We start from the raw sequence: 18,467 nt of genomic DNA, 5'->3' as shown, positions 1-18,467 counted from the left end.
CAAGCATTGAAAATTTTCGATTTTCTGATCTCTGTCAGAAATATCTTCATCAATATGGAATCTATTATGGTTCCCAAGAAAACTACCCTTGTAGTTGGAATAAAGGAAATCTTTTCCAAATTCACCTTCCATCTGTGAGAGCGCAGGAAGGATAACAGCATCTCTGTGTGGGAACCTGCTTGTTGAAAGGATGGGACTTGAACCAGAATATCATCCAGATAAGGCGCCACAGCAATGCCCCGCAATGGAAGAACTGCCAACAGGGATCCCAGAACCTTTGAAAAAATTCTTGGAGCTGTAGCAAGGACGAATGGAAGAGCCACAAACTGAAAGTGTTTGTGTAGAAAGGCAAACCTCAGAAACTTGTGATGATCCCTTTGGATGGGAACATGTAGGTACGTGTCCTTTAAATCTACTGTTGTCATAAATTGACCCTCTTGAACTAAGGGAAGAATGGAGCGAATAGTTTCCATCTTGAAGGACGGTACTCAGAGGAATTTGTTTAGACTTTTGAGATCTAAAATTGGTTTGAAGGTTCCCTCCTTTTTGGGAACCACAAACAGATTGGAGTAAAAACCCAGACCCTGTTCCTGAATTGGAACAGGAACTTTCACTCCCATGTCGGAGAGGTCCCGAACACAGTGTAAGAACGCCTCTCTGTTTATCTGGTCTACAGATAATCTTGAAAGCAGAAACCTTCCCCTGGGAGAAAAGGACTTGAATTCTAGTTTGTATCCCTGGGACACTATGTCTACTGCCCAGGGATCCTGAACGTCCCGAACCCAAGCATCAGTGAAGAATTAAAGTCTGCCCCCCACAAGATCCGGTCCCGGATTGGGGGAAGAACCTTCATGCTGACTTAGATTCACTAGCGGGCTTTTTAGATTGCTTTCCCTTGTTCCAAGACTTGTTAGGCCTACAGGAAGGCTTGGACTGTTCCTGCTTGGTAGAGGGAGAGGAAGGCTTACCCTTGAAATTTCGAAAGGAACGAAAATTACTCTGACGTCCCTTCTGTTTATTTCTCTTATCCTGAGGTAGGAAATGCCCTTTTCCTCTTGTAATGTCCAAAACAAGGTCTTACCCTTGTAAGGAATAGCCAAAAGCTTAGACTTAGACGACACATCCGCAGACCAGGATTTCAACCATAAGGCTCTGCGGGCCAGTATGGCAAAACCAGAAATGTTTGCTCCCAATTTGATAACCTGAAGGGAAGCATCCATAATAAAAGAATTGGCCAATTTAAGAGCCTTGATCCTATCCTGGATCTCTTCAAGGGGAGTGTCTGTTTGAACAGAATCAGACAACGCATCAAACCAGGTTGCCATTGTAATCCCTGGTGAACATACATCTTTTTAAGTAACCCCTCCAACTTCTTATCCATAGGATCCTTGAAAGAACAGCTATCCTCTATGGGAATAGTAGCTCTCTTAGATAAAGTGGAGATTGCCCCTTCCACCTTGGGGACTGTCTGCCAAGACTCCTTGATAGAGTCAGCATTAGGAAACATCATCTTAAAAATAGGGGATGGAAAAAAAGGGATACCCGGTCTCTCCCATTCCTTAGCAATAATCTCTGCAGCCCGATCTGGTACAGGAAAACACTGCACCATGGAAGGAACATCAAAATACTTGTTAAGTTTACTAGGCTTCTTAGGGTTGACAACGACAGTAGTGTCACAGTCGTCCAAGGTAGCCAAAACCTCCTTGAGTAGTAAACGGAGGTGTTCCAGCTTAAACCTGAAGGATACAACTTCAGCATCAGAGGAAGGAACTACACTGAGTCTGGGATTTCACCCTCAGATGCTACCAAAGTATCCTCCTCCTCAGACTTTTGGGAGGGAAAATTTGGAATAGCCACGACCGTGTCAGAAACCTTACTCACTGATTCTTTACATTTCCTCTTGCGCTTTCCCTGCAGCATGGGAAAAGGAGACAACGCATCCGAAACTGCAGAAGACATGCGGGAAGCAATGTCCTGCAAGGACACTCAAGACAGAGCTTGAGAGGAAGTGCAGGGCACTGTTTTAGTGGACAATAATATTTGGGACACCTGAGGAGAAAACTGCGGCATATCTTGAACATTGTCAGAAGATTCCTGGACAGCATCCGTCCTAGACAAGGTTGGCTCAAAAAGTCTATCCCTGAAATTTAATGTTCTCTCAACACATGGGGAACAGAAAGGGATTGGTGGTTCAATGTTAGCATTCAAACATAAAGGATATCTGTAATCTAAAACAGAGTTTTTATACATCTTTACAGAATTAAAAAATAAAAATACTCAATTTTTTTTTATAAATTTTACACAGAAAAAATTCATTACTGTCCCTTTAAAAATGCTTTATTTAAACAGCAAAGAAATAAATTAATGAACATTTGTGCAAAAAATTATTTAAACAGTTATAACTCTCAGACAGCCTCTACACCTCAGCAGCTCTTGCTGAGACGCCTACCTGCCTAACGATACAAAACACGGTACACTAAGGGCCCAAAGATGAAGACGATTCCGGTTTTCAACCTGAGCTTAGAAATAAGGTCCCTTAGATATAAGAAGGACACCAACTGTGACCGCAATGGAAACTCTCCTCTCCGGTATACAGGAAGTGGAGAGGAGAGCGCGAAAAAGAAATATGAATTGCGTCACAAAACTCTGCCCCTCGTTGCGCGCAATTAAACAAACCTCCCGGTCGGTATTTGTACAAAAGAAAACCACTGGGAGTAAATAAAAAAAAAAAAACACAAACCACCAATAAAATGCCTGACTCTTTGTCCCCAGTGCCTGCACCACTGCCAAAATAAGCCCGATAACTGTTAAGGGCTATTATTAAAGTTTTAATAAAGTGAAAGTGCCATATTTTTTCATGTTGCATCCCAGAAAAAAAATATAAAATAGCACTTACCTCATAAAGGCTGCCTGGCAGTAAGGCAGATCACTAGGTTTGAGAGGTCCACTCCCTCACATGGACCTGTGGAAAAATAATAAGACTGGATATTATGTATAGTCTTACAAAAATAAGGGCAGCATTTTTATTTAACATTATGGGAGGCGCAGTGAGAATTATGTCCCACAAGTTCCAATTGCTTAAAAGCCACCATTGCTCTACTGAAGAGAGTGAAATGAACTACGGCTACACCCTAGAGGAAAAACAGCACATACTTGTACTGCAAATAAAATAATAAAATCTTGATTGAATAATCTTTCCAGACACCTAACTTTACCACTTCCTTACTCTAACAAAGGCAAAGAGAATGACTGGGGCTGGTGGGAAGGGAGGTGATATTTAACAGCTTTGCTGTGGTGCTCTTTGCCACCTCCTGCTGGGCAGGAGTGATATTCCCAATAGTAATTAGATGATCCAAGGACTCACTGTGTCATTAGAAAGAAAATGGGTTTAGTATCCCTTTAATTCCAGTATCACTAAGAAATATTATTATAAATCAGAAAAAAATGAAACACTAGAGTTACAGCAAAGCAAAACTTTATACAGAAACAAACACTTCAAAGAAGTTCAAACTGTTTACTAAACTATTTTGAAATTTTAGAAGTCACAGTATATTCATTACTTGATAAAACAATGAGTAAAGAACAAGGTCACTGGACGATTTAAACTGTGCAAATATCTGAATGTTTAACATCATGAGATAAACACATTTTCCTGCTTTAACATTTTTAAAGATAAAATAACATCTCAGGATTTTACTTTAGGTTTATAAACGTATTACTAGTTAAAGAAAAAATAGGATTTTTTACAATGTAGAAAACATTGTACTTATGAAAGAGTAATGCTTAAAAAATTTATTTATATTTTTTATTTTTGCCTGAAAATGTGATGTAAAAATCTGTGAAGTTTAAATTGAAACTAATAAAAGGTATTAGTTGTTATTTCACACTTATGCTAATTGGTGTGTTTCAGTAAAGCTATAAAAAATGGTATATTTAAAACAGTACAAACATACATTTTGAAATGCCCTCATACATGAAACAAAAACTGAATACAACTTTATGTACATACAGTAAGATGAGTGCATTCTCAGGAACGAACACCAGTTTAATAACGTGTTCGCTTTTTCTATGGGGATTTCCCATATGGGTGCAAATTTTTTTAGCCCAATGATGCTTTTCACAGAGAAGTACTTTCCTAAGTATATCAGTCTGATCCCACCTAGTGAGGTCAGTTCAGCCCCCCAAATACCAGGCAATCCCTCTCTAAACAAAGAACATGTCAACCTCAGACGATCCTTTTGTCCTTCAAGTTATTGAGCTAGTTGTTCATTCTCTCTGTTTGTATTATGTCTCTCTAAGGGAAAAAGGGGCAAGCAGACAAACTCCTTGTTCAGGGTGCTTAGAGGAATATGGCTGCACCTCACTGACGGGGCCTAATGAAAGCCTAAACGATTGTCTGGGGTTCCATGTTCCATGTTCCTTGTTCAAAGAGGAATTGCCAGGTCTTTCGGTGCTGGGCTGACCTTAAAGGGATAGGAAAGTCAAAATTAACTTGCATGATTCAGATAGAGCATGTTATTTTAAGACAGTTTTAAATTCACTTCTATTTTCAAATGTGCTTCGTTCTCTTAGTATCCATTGTTAAAAAATGAATTTGCACATACCATACACTAGTGGGAGCTGTTGCTAATTGGTGCTTGCACACATTTGTCTTTTGTGATTGGCTAAATAGATATTTTTGGCTTCCTGTCAGTAGTGTAATGCTGTCCATTCAGCAATGGATAACAAGAAATTGAAGAAAATTTGATAATAGAATTAAATTGGAACGTTGTTTAAAATTGTATGTTCTATCTGAATCATAAAAGAAAATTTTGGGGTTTACTATCTCTTTAATAAGTAGGATCAGACTGATATACTACAGGGAAGTTCTACTCTGTGAAAAGCATTACTTGGCTAAAAAGAAGCTGCACCCAGGTGGTAAATCTCCATAGAACAAGCTAACAAGTTATTGAGCTGGTTATTCATTCCTGAGAGTGTGCTTCTCTGTGTGTACAATATCACTTTAAAATCAATTTGTTAAAAAAAAATGTTTCAAGAATGCTGTGGATATTGCATTATACAACTGAATTTCCTCTATGCCTGAGATGAAGAATTATCTGAGTTGAGTTCTTTTACATATGTAGAAGGGAAATATCCTTTTTTCCCATTTAAGGTACCCAGCCACCAGCCGCTGTCGTCCTTACGGTGAACTATAAGATGATCATCTGCAAAAAAGAAACATATTTCAACATGATACACACAATGTAACTTACAGTAAAAAGTGCAACTATTTTGGTAGGTTGAAATTTTTAAGTAAACAGTTAAAAATATATATATCTGTTTTCCATGGCAAGTGCAATCATTATATCTATACAAAGGCCTATCAATAAGATGATACATCTTACACTATTCCCGAAGAGAAGAACCTCTTGCAAGCTTGTGCTAAAGTTAATGATAATAACCTCTTTAAACATTCTCTCAACTGAAGATGTCCATTTAAATTAAGAAAATGTTCCATGAGCACCTTTTTAAATTTAAATGGACAAGTTCAATTTGCTTTTACATCTGTGGTATTTATCAACAGTTAATGCTACACTGCTTAGAAATAGGATGGATTTATGAGAAAAAAAAATATTATTAGAATTGTTCTCTAATCAGTGCTATCCCCATATGGCACTTTTGTTGTAGCTAGAGCACTGATTGGAGAACAATTCAAACCTTTAGCTCACAGAAATTTTTTATTTTGAAGTGGACGGCGGAGCACAGGGGTATTTGATTTTGATATCTACAGTATATTAAAAAGTAATAGTACTAATCAACTAAACTCCATCTAAAGTATCATTAACATTTTGTATCTATTTTAAAAAGGGGAGACTTAAAGGAACATAACACTTTATTTTGGGGCAAATTGGTTGACATTTTTTCCATTAACTAATGAATGCTAGCGCAAAGTGCTACCGCAAGCTTGTGATAGCATAAACCTGCCACTCGTAATGGCTGGTTATGTAACGTGCTTCCGTTAATAAGGGCAAATTTGCCCCTTTATAGGCACACACAAAATTAGCACTCCACTGCCAGAGGTTTAACAGGCAGGTTGGTATTGAAACTTTATGGGATACAGAATCTCAAAGGAGATTGTGATATTAACAGGTGAGCATCTAGCAATTACTGTATATAAATTCTCAGTATAAAGAAAATATAAATGTAACTGAAATGTTCTTACTACCGTTTATACTTGTATCTGCTTCTAGTTTAAAGTACAACTTCACTTGCATACAGCTGGCAATATGAATCAGTGAGATCTACAAGTGTAAATTGCTTAGAGAATATAATGAGGGACAAATCCTGGAACTCCCCTTTCCAGCCCAAGGCTGATTTTGTAAAGCAAAAATACAGAATATAGTGAAATTTGTAAAAAAAAAAAAAATGCACATAAATATACAAAGTATGATACTAATTTGTTAGTTACAGAAAAATATTGAAAGTAAAATCAGAATTTGTACAAATCACAATCCTATATACAGAGGTATATATGTCTATGTTAAAACACAAATTGAAATTAAGTAAGTAAATGTGAAGTGTAAAGTAAATTAAAACGCAAAACATAAAATGTAAATCCAACAAAACTCTCATGGCATGCAGTACAATATTGTGCTGTCTATCGCTCTTTCACCTCCATAAATACAGGGAACGCTCCCTAGAGTGACATGACACAAAGTTTGCATTTCTAAAATCTTGTGAGAAATCTTGCAGTGCAGACAGATCATTTTAGATAATTTTTATAAAAGTGATTGCTTATTTTTTTGGTGTAGTGTTTACATTTCTTCTCTTGTCTGCCGGAGGTATGTAAGGGCTTTGGATTAATTAGCTTGGATATCTGACAAAGTGACAGGGGAGCTGAAATATACATGGTGAGATGGTCAAGTAATAGACTACCTATAGATTTTTCTTTAAACCACACCCATGAAAAATCTACCTAACAAGGCTGGAGATCATAAGAGTAAAGTTGCTTACAAGCAGCTTAATGATCAATTTGGACAAAAAATTTATGGGAAACAAATGACAGTATAAAAGTAACCATTTTAATTTAAAATCATTAAAATTAATCTTGGTGAAAAAAAAATCAGTTTTATCTGAAACAATTTAAAGGGACATATCATAGTCAACACTGTGTATTTAGTTTCTGGTATAGACACTCAAACTGCTAATCTGACACAGGTGACAGTAATTATAGAACTTTTAAATTAAATATGTTTTTTCTTCGTTTTAAAACGTTTGTGGGATTCGAAACATTAAGGTTAGAATTTCCAAAGTAGATTAATTAAATTGTGTTGTAATTGTAGAAAATAATACAATAAAAATGTAGGTGGTTTAAACAGAGAAAGGTTGTGGTAATCATCATTGGCCAGAACAAAAGCATGATATGCACACCTGTATTATTGTGTCTGAGCCATGCAGGTATTCATACTTGATCATGGGGTCTGCAAAATGAACAAAATACTATTTTTTAAGTTTTATTATAGTCACAAAATGGTCAGATATAGTTGAACAGAAAGCTTTTTGACTATTGCAATGAGGGTAAAATGTTCTGTATTTGTTAGACTGATTTTTTGGGGAGAGGGGTTTATGTAAGTAACTCCTCCATTTATGCTTTTTGTTCTTCAAATAAGACGCAATTTATAATTTACCCGGTGGACAAGGTTCCCAGCTTTGTAGTGAGGTCTGTCCATGTTTGTAGTGAGCAGATCCCATTACAATCTAATAGCCCACATACATTCATGTTGAAAGACATTGATGTGCATTTTCCACTTTAAAAATATGTTTTGAAAACCTGTGAAATATTGGGCAAAATAGTTTTTTTTTTTTAAACAGTGTGAAGTTTTAAAAAAAGGTAAATTTATGCTTACCTGATAAATTGATTTCTTCTATGATACGACGAGTCCATGGATTCATCCTTTACTTGTGGGATATTATCTTCCTGCTAACAGGAAGTGGCAAAGAGCACCACAGCAGAGCTGTCTATATAGCTCCTCCCTTGACTCCACCCCCCAGTCATTCGACCGAAGGTACAGGAAGAAAAAGGAGAAACTAAAAGGTGCAGAGGTGACTTAAGTTTTAAATAAAAAAATTATAATCTGTCTTAAATTGACAGGGCGGCCCGTGGACTCGTCGTATCATAGAAGAAATCAATTTATCGGGTAAGCATAAATTTACTTTTCTTCTATAAGATACAACGAGTCCACGGATTCATCCTTTACTTGTGGGATGCAATACCAAAGCTACAGGACATGGATGAACGGGAGGGACAAGACAGATGCCTAAACAGAAGGTACCACTGCTTGAAGAACTTTTCTCCCAAAAATAGCCTCTGAAGAAGCAAAAGTATCAAATTTGTAAAATTTGGAAAAGGTATGAAGTGAAGACCAAGTCGCAGCCTTACAAATATGTTCAACAGAAGCATCATTTTTAAAAGCCCATGTGGAAGCCACCGCTCTAGTAGAGTGAGCTGTAATTCTTTCAGGAGGCTGCTGTCCAGCAGTCTCGTATGCCAAACGGATGATGCTTTTCAGCCAAAAAGAAAGAGAGGTAGCCGTAGTTTTTTTACCTCTACGTTTTCCAGAATAGACAACAAACAGAGAAGATGTTTGACGGAAATCTTTGGTCGCTTGCAAGTAAAACTTCAAAGCACGAACCACGTCCAAGTTGTGCAACAGACGCTCCTTCTTAGAGGAAGGATTAGGACACAGGGAAGGAACAACAATTTCCTGATTAATATTCTTATTAGTAACAACCTTAGGAAGGAATCCAGGTTTGGTATGCAAAACCACCTTATCAGAATGGAAAACAAGATAAGGCGAGTCGCATTGCAATGCAGATAGTTCAGAAACTCTTTGAGCCAAAGAGATAGCAACTAAAAACAGAACTTTCCAAGATAGAAGCTTAATATCTATGGAATGCATAGGTTCAAACGGAACCCCTTGAAGAACGTTAAGAACTAAATTCAAACGCCATGGCGGAGCAACAGGTTTAAACACAGGCTTGATTCTAACTAAAGCCTGACAGAACGACTGAACGTCTGGAACATCTGCCAGACGCTTGTGCAGTAAAATTGATAAAGCAGATATCTGTTCCTTTAGGGAACTAGTTGATAGCCCCTTCTCCAATCCTTCTTGGAGAAAGGACAACATCCTAGGAATCCTGATCTTACTCCATGAGTAGCCTTTGGATTCGCACCAATAAAGATATTTACACCATATCTTATGATAAATTTTCCTAGTGACAGGCTTTTGAGCCTGAATCAAGGTATCTATGACCACTTAGATAAAATCAAGCGTTCAATCTCCAGGAAGTCAGCCGCAGAGATACTAGATTTGGATGCTGGAACGGACCTTGAATGAGAAGGTCCTGTCTCAGTGGCAGTGTCCACGGTGGTAGAGATGACATGTCCACCAGGTCTGCATACCAAGTCCTGCGTGGCCACGCAGGCACTATCAAAATCACTGAAGCTCTCTCCTGTTTGATTTTTGCAATCAGGCGAGGAAGGAGAGGAAATGGTGGAAACACATAAGCCAGGTTGAACGACCAAGGTACTGCTAGAGCATCTATTAGTACTGCTTGAGGATCCCTTGATCTGGACCCGTAACAAGGAAGTTTGGCATTCTGACGAGATGTCATCAGATCCAATTCTGGTGTGCCCCATTGATGAATCAATTGTGCAAACACCTCCGTGATGGAGTTCCCACTTCCCCGGATTAAAAGTCTGACGACTTAGAAGATCCGCTTCCCAGTTCTCCACTCCTGGGATATAGATTGCTGATAGATGGCAAGAGTGAGTCTCTGCCCATCAAATTAATTTGGAAACCTCTATCATCGCTAGAGAACTCTTTGTTCCCCCTGATGATTGATATATGCTACAGTCGTGATATTGTCCGACTGGAATCTTATGAATCTGGCCGAAGCCAGCTGAGGCCACGCCTGAAGCGCGTTGAATATCGCTCTCAGTTCTAGAATATTTATCGGGAGGAGAGCCTCCTCCTGAGTCCACACACCCTGTGCTTTCAGGGAATTCCAGACTGCACCCAAGCCCAATAGGCTGGCGTCCGTCGTCACTATGACCCATGCTGGCCTGCGGAAACACATTCCCTGGGACAGATGATCCTGTGACAACCACCAAAGAAGAGAGTTTCTGGTCTCTTGATCCAGATTTATCTGAGGAGATAAATTTGCATAATCCCCATTCCACTGTTTGAGCATGCATAGTTGCAGTGGTCTGAGATGCAAGTGAGCAAACGGAACTATGTCCATTGCCGCTACCATTAGTCCAATTACCTCCATACACTGAGACACTGACGGCCGAGGAATGGAATGAAGAGCTTGGCAAGTGGTTAAAATCTTTGATTTCCTGACCTCCGTCAGAAAATTTTTGATGTTTACCGAATCTATCAGAGTTCCCAGGAATGGAACTTTTGTGAGGGGGATAAGTGAACTCTTTTTTACGTTCCCCTTCCACCCGTGAGATCTGAGAAAGGCCAACAAGATTTCCATGTGGTATTTGGCTAGTTGGTAAGTTGACGCCTGAATTAAGATATCATACAGATAAGGCGCCACTGCTATGCCCCGCGGCCTTAGAACCGCCAGAAGGGACCCTAGCACTTTTGTGAAAATTCTGGGAGCTGTGGCCAACCCGAAGGGAAGAGCCACAAACTGGTAATGCTTGTCCAGGAAGGTGAACCTGAGGAACTGGTGATGATCTTTGTGGATAGAACTGTGAAGATATGCATCCTTTAAATCCACGGTGGTCATATATTGACCCTCCTGGATAATTGGTAAAATAGTCCGAATGGTCTCCATCTTGAAGGATGGGACTCTGAGGAATTTGTTTAGGATCTTGAGATCTAAAATTGGTCTGAAGGTTCCCTCTTTTTTGGGAACCACACACAGATTGGAGTAAAACCCCTGCCCCTCTTCTGCTTTTGGAACTGGGCAGATTACTCCCATAGTATATAGGTCTCCTACACAGCATAAGAACGCCTCTCTTTTTGTCTGGTTTACAGACAATCAAGAAAGATTAAATCTCCCCCTTGGAGGAGAATCTTTGAAGTCTAGAAGATACCCCTGGGTCACGATTTCTAAAGCCCAGAAGTCCTGAACGTCTCTTGCCCAAGCCTGAGCAAAGAGAGAAAGTCTGCCCCTACTAGATCCGGTTCCGGATCGGGGGCTGCCCCTTCATGCTGTCTTGGTGGCAGCAGCGGGCTTCTTGGCCTGTTTACCCTTATTCCAAGTCTGGTTAGGTCGCCAGACTGACTTGGATTGAGCAAAATTTCCCTCCTGCTTTGCAGCAGGGGAGGAGGTAGAGGGTCCAACTTTGAAGTTTCAAAAGGAACGAAAATTATTTTGTTTGGTCCTCATCTTATTTGTCTTATCCTGAGGAAGGGCAAGGCCTTTTCCTCCAGTGATGTCTGAAATTATCTCTTTCAGTTCAGGCCCGAATAGGGTCTTACCCTTGATAGGAATGGCTAAAAGCTTAGATTTTGACGACACGTCAGCAGACCAGGACTTAAGCCATAATGCTCTACACGCTAAAATGGCAAAACCTGAATTCTTTGACGCTAATTTAGCCAGTTGAAAAGCGGCATCTGTAATGAAAGAATTAGCTAGCTTGAGAGCCCTAATTCTATCCAGAATATCATCTAATGGGGTATCAACCTTAAGAGCCTCCTCTAGAGCCTCAAATCAAAAAGCAGCTGCAGTAGTTACAGGAACAATGCACGCTATAGGTTGCAGAAGAAAACTCTTATGAATAAATATTTTCTTTAGAAGACCCTCAAATTTTTTATCCATAGGATCTTTGAAAAAACAACTGTCCTCAATAGGTATAGTTGTACGCTTAGCCAGGGTAGAAATAGCTCCCTCCACCTTAGGGACCGCCTGCCACGAATCCCGAATGGTGTCTGATATGGGAAACATTTTCTTAAAAGTAGGAGGGGGAGAGAACGGAATACCTGGTCTATCCCACTCCTTAGTAACAATGTCCGAAATCCTCTTAGGGACCGGAAAAACAATAGTGTAAGCAGGAACCTCTAGATATCGATCCATTTTACACAATTTCTCTGGTGGAATTACAATAGGGTCACAATCATCCAGAGTCACTAAAACCTCCCTGAGCAACAAGCGGAGGTGTTCTAGCTTAAATTTAAAAGCCGTCATATCTGAGTCTGTTTGAGGGAACATCTTTCCTGAATCAAAAAGCTCTCCCTCAGACAGCAATTCCCTCACCCCCAACTCAGAACATTGTGAGGGTACATCGGAGATGGCTAATAAAGCTTCAGAGGGCTCAGCATTTACTCTCACACCGGACCTACTGCGCTTCCCCTGCAAACCAGGCAGTTTAGATAAAACCTCAGTGAGGGTAGTAGACATAACTGCGGCCATATCTTGCAGGGTGAAAGAATAAGACGCACTAGTACTTGGCGTCACTTGTGCGGGCGTTAATGGTTGTGACACTTGGGGAGAATTAGATGGCATAACCTGATTGTCTTCTGACTGAGAATCATCCTGTGACATACTTTTATCAGCAAAAATATGTTCTTTGCAATTTATTGCCCTTTCAGTGCATGAGGGACACACAATGGCTTCTAAACACATTGAACATTGGCTTTCCTCAATGTCAGACATGTTAAACAGGCTAGTAATGACCACAAACAGGCTTGAAAACACTTTATTTAGTGAAAAAATAACAATCTTAAAAAACGGTACTGCGCCTTTAAGAGAAAAAAAGCATACACGTTTTGCAAAACTGCTTTAAAACAATCAAATCGTATTAATTTTGTGATATAAGCATTCAAACTATGCAGCTAAGTTTGCCCCACAAGGAAAGGAACACTTAACCCTTACTGGAAAAAACGGATAATTAATAAACTTTTAAATCCGGAAAAAACACCCCCTGCACCTCGCCACAGCCCTGCTGTGGTGCCTACCTGCCCTCAGGGATCTGGAAAATAGGGTTAAAGCTTTGATTTGGCCCAATACTCTCACAAGGGCCCACCGGAGTTGGAGCTTGCTGCTTGCCTGTCAAATACAACTGCGCAACGGAGGCACGAAAATAGGCCCCGCCCATCTCACTTGATGTCTCTCAGCCCAAATAAACTGCACCAGAGCGGTCTCAAACTAGCCATGTGGGTTCCTAAGCCCAAAAAGAAGCCAAGTGTACCCTCTCATTTAAGCATAAAAACGTTCCTTCCAAAAACGTTATCAGCACTCCCAGTTGAATAAATGTTTGCCCACAAACATTCAAACTCACTGTCAACCATTTTTTTTAGCCCCTATTATGCAAGCTTAGTAATACCCCTCTATTCTTTTAGGATTACTGCTTACCCTTTCCTTCATGGGGATACTGTCAGCCAATTCTGAAATACCACAGTCTCTCCAGAAAAAATGACATACCTCACTGCTTATAGCATGAAAAACGTTCCTCACACTGAAGTTTCTTAAGTACTCCTCAGCCATTCTGTGGGAACTGCTCTGGATCTTAGTGACAAATGCTAAGATCATCAGCCTCCAGGCAGAAGTCTTCATCCATCTGCTGCCTGAGAGAAAATAGTACACACCGGTACCATTTAAAATAAAAAAACTCTTGCTTGAAGAAAATAAAAACTAACATTGTATCACCTCTTTCACTTTACCCTTCCTAGTACTTAGAGTAGGCAAAGAGAATGACTGGGGGGTGGAGTCAAGGGAGGAGCTATATAGACAGCTCTGCTGTGGTGCTCTTTGCCACTTCCTGTTAGCAGGAGGACAATATCCCACAAGTAAAGGATGAATCCGTGGACTCGTCGTATATCTTATAGAAGAAATATTTCTGATCAATTCAAATGGCTTTGAATTTTAAAATGATGTATTACATGGCATTAACCAATGGGAAAAGACTCATAAAGTCTGCTGTTACATACCCAACTTTTATGTATCTGTTAATATATATATAAAACAACTTTATTCTAAAATTCTGAAGAATACCTTTCTTCAAGCTGAGTTCGTCTTGTCTTTGAGGCTCATATGGGTATAAAACTAAGTACGATCCTTGGTCTTGTTCACCAGTTTCTGTAGATACAAATAATAGTTTTGCTTTATTATCTGAAATTAGGTTTTATAAGATTAAAATAGCTAAATCAATAAAATTATACAATTAAAACTAATATGGTTAAAATGGTAATGAAGGGGAGGCTGTTGGAAACATATAGAAGATATGCATTCTACTTTGTCTATATAACAACCATGAAGGGGCTGCTGGGCTATGCCTCTGATCTGCATACTAGTTTAGTTATATAAGAGATTTAAGGAGGCTGCATGTCCATGCATCTGATCAGAGGTATCACTTGGTTATATAATTGGCATAAAAATGGATGCCTGGTAATGGAAATGTTCTGAGATCTCACCTGGGTAAATTAATGGCATAAAGGAAACTACAGGGGCATGTGCATTGTTTACGGTAAAATTTTTTGTATAATTTGCTAATTGTAGAAACTATATTTAGAATGTAATGAAAAATATTATTTTGTTTATCTAATACAATGTCTTTTTGCAGTATTATTATTGAATACAATTGAATATCATGTGAGGGGGCCCACAATGCTCCCTACCATCTGTTTTTTTAGTTCTGCCACACTGATTTGTTTTTCTTGTTTTTAAATCTGAGCAAATATTAACACATTTTATCTTACAGCAATACTAATGCAACATATTACTGGGGAGGAAACCATTATATTTTTGTTTTATCAGAAAAAGAAAACATAACTTAAAATAAATATCTTTCTTACAGATTCACTTGTCAGTCATGTTTAACTGCTATGATTTACTGATCAGTTCTCAATTTTAAAATTAGCTCTTCATTTTGTTAGTGGAAAGCAGAGTTGTCTGCAGGTTAATACCAACACATTAAAAAAAATCAGGGGTATGAATTTTGAAATAAAACAAAGTAGGAAGATGAGATAATTATTTTCTAGACAAGTGTCCAAAACCTTGATTCAACACTACAAAAAAGCCTGTGTTTATCTTTATTAGACTCTAGTTTGACCTGATGTATTGCTTCTTATTGCAATACAGGTAGCCCTCAGTTTACGCCGGGGTTAGGTTCCAGAAGGAATGGTTGTAAATCGAAACCGTTGCAAATTAAAACCCAGTTTATAATGTAAGTCAATGGGAAGTGAGGGAGATAGGTTCAAGGCCCCTTTCAAACTTGTCATAAGTAACACCTAATACATTATTTTTAAAGCTTTGAAATTAAGACTTTAAATGCTAAACAGCATTATAAACCTAATAAAAACATCACACAACACAGAATATATAATTAAACTAAGTTAAAAGAACAAAAACATTTGCTAAACAGCATTATAAACCTAATAAAATAATCACACAACACAGACTTTACTTGCATTTTTCTGCAAACAGTTATTTCTATGCATTCCAATCTGGACTGATTTATAGACAGGAAGATCTTGTTCCTTTGAAATCTGCTCAATAGCTCAGGTCTGGTTAAACTGATTAATTTCAGCTTGCTTAGCTTTGCTGCAACACAAGCAGACAGCTCCATCTACTGGCTATTTTAATAAATGCACTGCTTCTCAATGCTTTTCAATAGCAGTCACATGACTGGAAAAAAAGGTTGTTATTCTGAAACGGTGTAAATTGAACCATTGTAAAACGAGGGCCACCTGTATTATGTTCCATGAAAACAAATGATAAAGCTGGATTATTTTCATAGACCTGAGTCTAATTGGTTGTAAAAACATTGCACTGATGGACCCCTGCTGTGTGAACAAGTCAGGAGCTCAATAGTTTGCCAAATCATTTATGTGATTCTGAAGCAGGTTAAAACTGGTGAAAGGAATGAAAAAATCTGGTAGAAGCCTAGACATAGAGAGTTCATGATTTCATGATAAATAGGAACATTGTTAGGAATAGATTAATAAATATAGAATTAAAGAATATTTTAATATTTCCTAAAAGAAATGGTCGATGGTTTTTAATGGCTATTGCTTCTGATATGTGAGACAAGCTTATAGCTCTTTTCATTAGTCTATTTTAAGTCATAGAACAGAAAAAAGAGACAAGCGCAACCGCGATTCACTGTACCGGTTTATTATAATCAGATCCCTGACTGCATAAAATTTCACACTTACAAGATATAAATTAAAAAAGAGCCCATAACATCTACTCAGCCACCCTGTAGTTCTGGTCCGGCCTCCAGTTCTCCAACAGTCCGTATAGATGGTAATGCTAGGAATATTTCCCCATCAATGGACAGAGCCACCAGGTAGGTGGTGAGTTTATGTGCCGGCAAAGGTACACAGTCTTTCAGAACGTAACCTGAACGCGTTTCGTTTACTCACGGTTAAACTTTTTCAACAGGAAGTGAGTGTATTTGCATCTCACACTATAGGTCTTTAAATTTGCCGGGCTATTATCTCATTGGTCCGTGTTGGATGATCTTTGTAGCCTACCGTGTCCCTGTGTGTAATAATATCAGATAGACAGTGCCCCATACAGCTCTACTTAGAGTTTATATTAGGCTATTTTTATTCTTGTCTGTTTTTTAGTTGCGCTGCTTAGTGTAGATATTTAACTATTTTCAGTCATACTTCCATTTCTCTCCTGAACTGAAGCTGTTGTGTGTAATTTATTATTTTGCGTGTCATATAATTCATTCACCAGCTTGTTCCTCTATCAGTTTTACATTGTCCTAAAACCTGTCCCCTAATTTGTGTAAGACCCCTTATATATTCACTCTACAATTTATTTATTTTTTGTACTTTTTGATAGTTAGTTGTGCATAGCATTCTATAATTAATACTTTTTTTGTCTTATAACTTCAACACATGGAAATTTCCTGTCTAACCCCTGTTACCCCATTAACTCTGCAGCAGTGCATTTAATGCTAATAGGTGGTTTCTGCTTTTGGCACTGTTGAAGGCATTCATGGTGTACAAAAAAAAAGCTATTTCTAAGCACCCTAGTCCAAAAGGATCATCTTTTTGGAGTTATTCTGAAGTAATTGATGACTCCAGACTAGTCATCAGAAGCCATTCTGAAGTATGCCCACAGGTTTACAAGCCTATTGATGTCTAATGATGTGCAAATTATTTCTAAAGTAGTTTGATGATCATCAGATGACTCCAGGATGGTCTCTTAAGTAATCCTGTTTGCTTTGGGCATGCTTTTAAACATGTGCAGCTTTCTTGATGAGGATTTACTGGTGCCCTAAAACATTCCCTCAGATGTGTTTTGTTTTATGTTTGCAATTTACTAAGGCGTAGATTACAAGTGGAGCACAAAAGTATTAGCTCCTAAATATTGCTATCTGGCTCCCATGTGTTTGGAAGTTGGCCAAAGAGGAAAAAAATATAAATAGGCACATTTCTTTGCACATCCCTGAGGCACCCTTAATTATATGAGAAACTGTGAAGTAAGCTACTATGCCACTTAAGAGGAGTATTTTGCTTGACATTATTGTCCCTTTAAAAGAAGTGAATGTTTTCAAAATATTATTGGAGGTAAAACTTATGTAGGAAATATTCTAGCTTACTGAAAATATACTACTTCACCGGACAATGAACCATGCATTGCCTTTGTTCTTGTTGTATTATGTTTTACATCAGGAAGGTCATGTCACACAAATCTGTAGTTTGTATGACTGAGTAGCTAAAGTGATAAACCATGGTAAAATAACCATGTAGAATTTTGCAAAACATGTGTCCCTTATTTATAAACTAACTAAAACTGGTCAGTTGACTCAGGTTCATGGATAATTAAGTGGCTAAAAAGTTGAGTTAAGGAGAGATAAACTGTTATATTTGCTGTGTATAAAAGAGGACACTTCAACATGTTTTACAATTTTTGTGGGGTTTTTGTTTTTGTTTTGATGAAACAACCTAATTTTCCTTGCCAGGCTTATTTGTCCCTACCAGCAAAGCTGACACTTTATTTTTGTTTACTTCACCATTTCGGTTCTTTTTCACTACTATTTTAACATGCTCTATATAGAAATAAATTACCATCATTTGGAGTGCTCAAATCAGCTTTCACTAAGTTATTCTGGTCTTTAGAAAGTCTTATTCCTGAACCTCTGGGTGGTCTCTGTGGGTGATCAGTGGAGTCCTGTAAATTTTCATATTCATTGGCAACTTTGCTACTTAAGTTAGAGCTTTGCCTGGTAGGTGTCCTCTTACTGTTGGAGCTTCTGATTTTTTGCATATTTATGGAGCGGGATATATGCACAGAGCAATGCTGGCAACCCTGTAAATAACATAAACATTATCTTAGCTTTATCAGCACACTCTGTAAACAATCACCTTTGACAAAATCGTGGAGATCAGTATATCGAGAAATGTAATACTATTATTTTAAAGATTATTACAAAGACAGTACCTGATTTACTCAATGTGTATTGCACTACAATAAACATAAAAAGGACATTGCTATTGGGATTAAATGAA

General features: G+C 38.3%; 1 protein-coding gene across 2 annotated transcripts in view; it reads right to left on the bottom strand.

Moving 5' to 3' along the window:
- Positions 1 to 4,109: 4,109 nt before the first annotated feature.
- NOSTRIN (nitric oxide synthase trafficking) overlaps positions 4,110 to 18,467 on the bottom strand; it is a 91,871-nt gene continuing 77,513 nt past the window's right edge. The window contains exons 14-17 of one of the 2 annotated variants that reach the window (XM_053698399.1): positions 18,027 to 18,267; positions 13,993 to 14,076; positions 7,411 to 7,460; positions 5,060 to 5,204 (exon numbers count right to left, since the gene is read on the bottom strand). In XM_053698399.1, the coding sequence (XP_053554374.1) occupies positions 5,190 to 5,204; positions 7,411 to 7,460; positions 13,993 to 14,076; positions 18,027 to 18,267 (390 nt within the window). In that variant the 3' untranslated portion in view covers positions 5,060 to 5,189. Of the gene's footprint in view, positions 5,205 to 7,410; positions 7,461 to 13,992; positions 14,077 to 18,026; positions 18,268 to 18,467 lie in introns of both variants that reach the window. The other variant, XM_053698398.1, reaches the window with a different exon arrangement.

Source organism: Bombina bombina, chromosome 1, assembly GCF_027579735.1.
Source record: "Bombina bombina isolate aBomBom1 chromosome 1, aBomBom1.pri, whole genome shotgun sequence".
NCBI classification, from domain to species: Eukaryota; Metazoa; Chordata; class Amphibia; order Anura; family Bombinatoridae; genus Bombina; species Bombina bombina.
The sequence above is the reverse complement of the archived record's forward strand: the minus strand, read 5'-3'. Positions and strand labels throughout refer to the sequence as shown.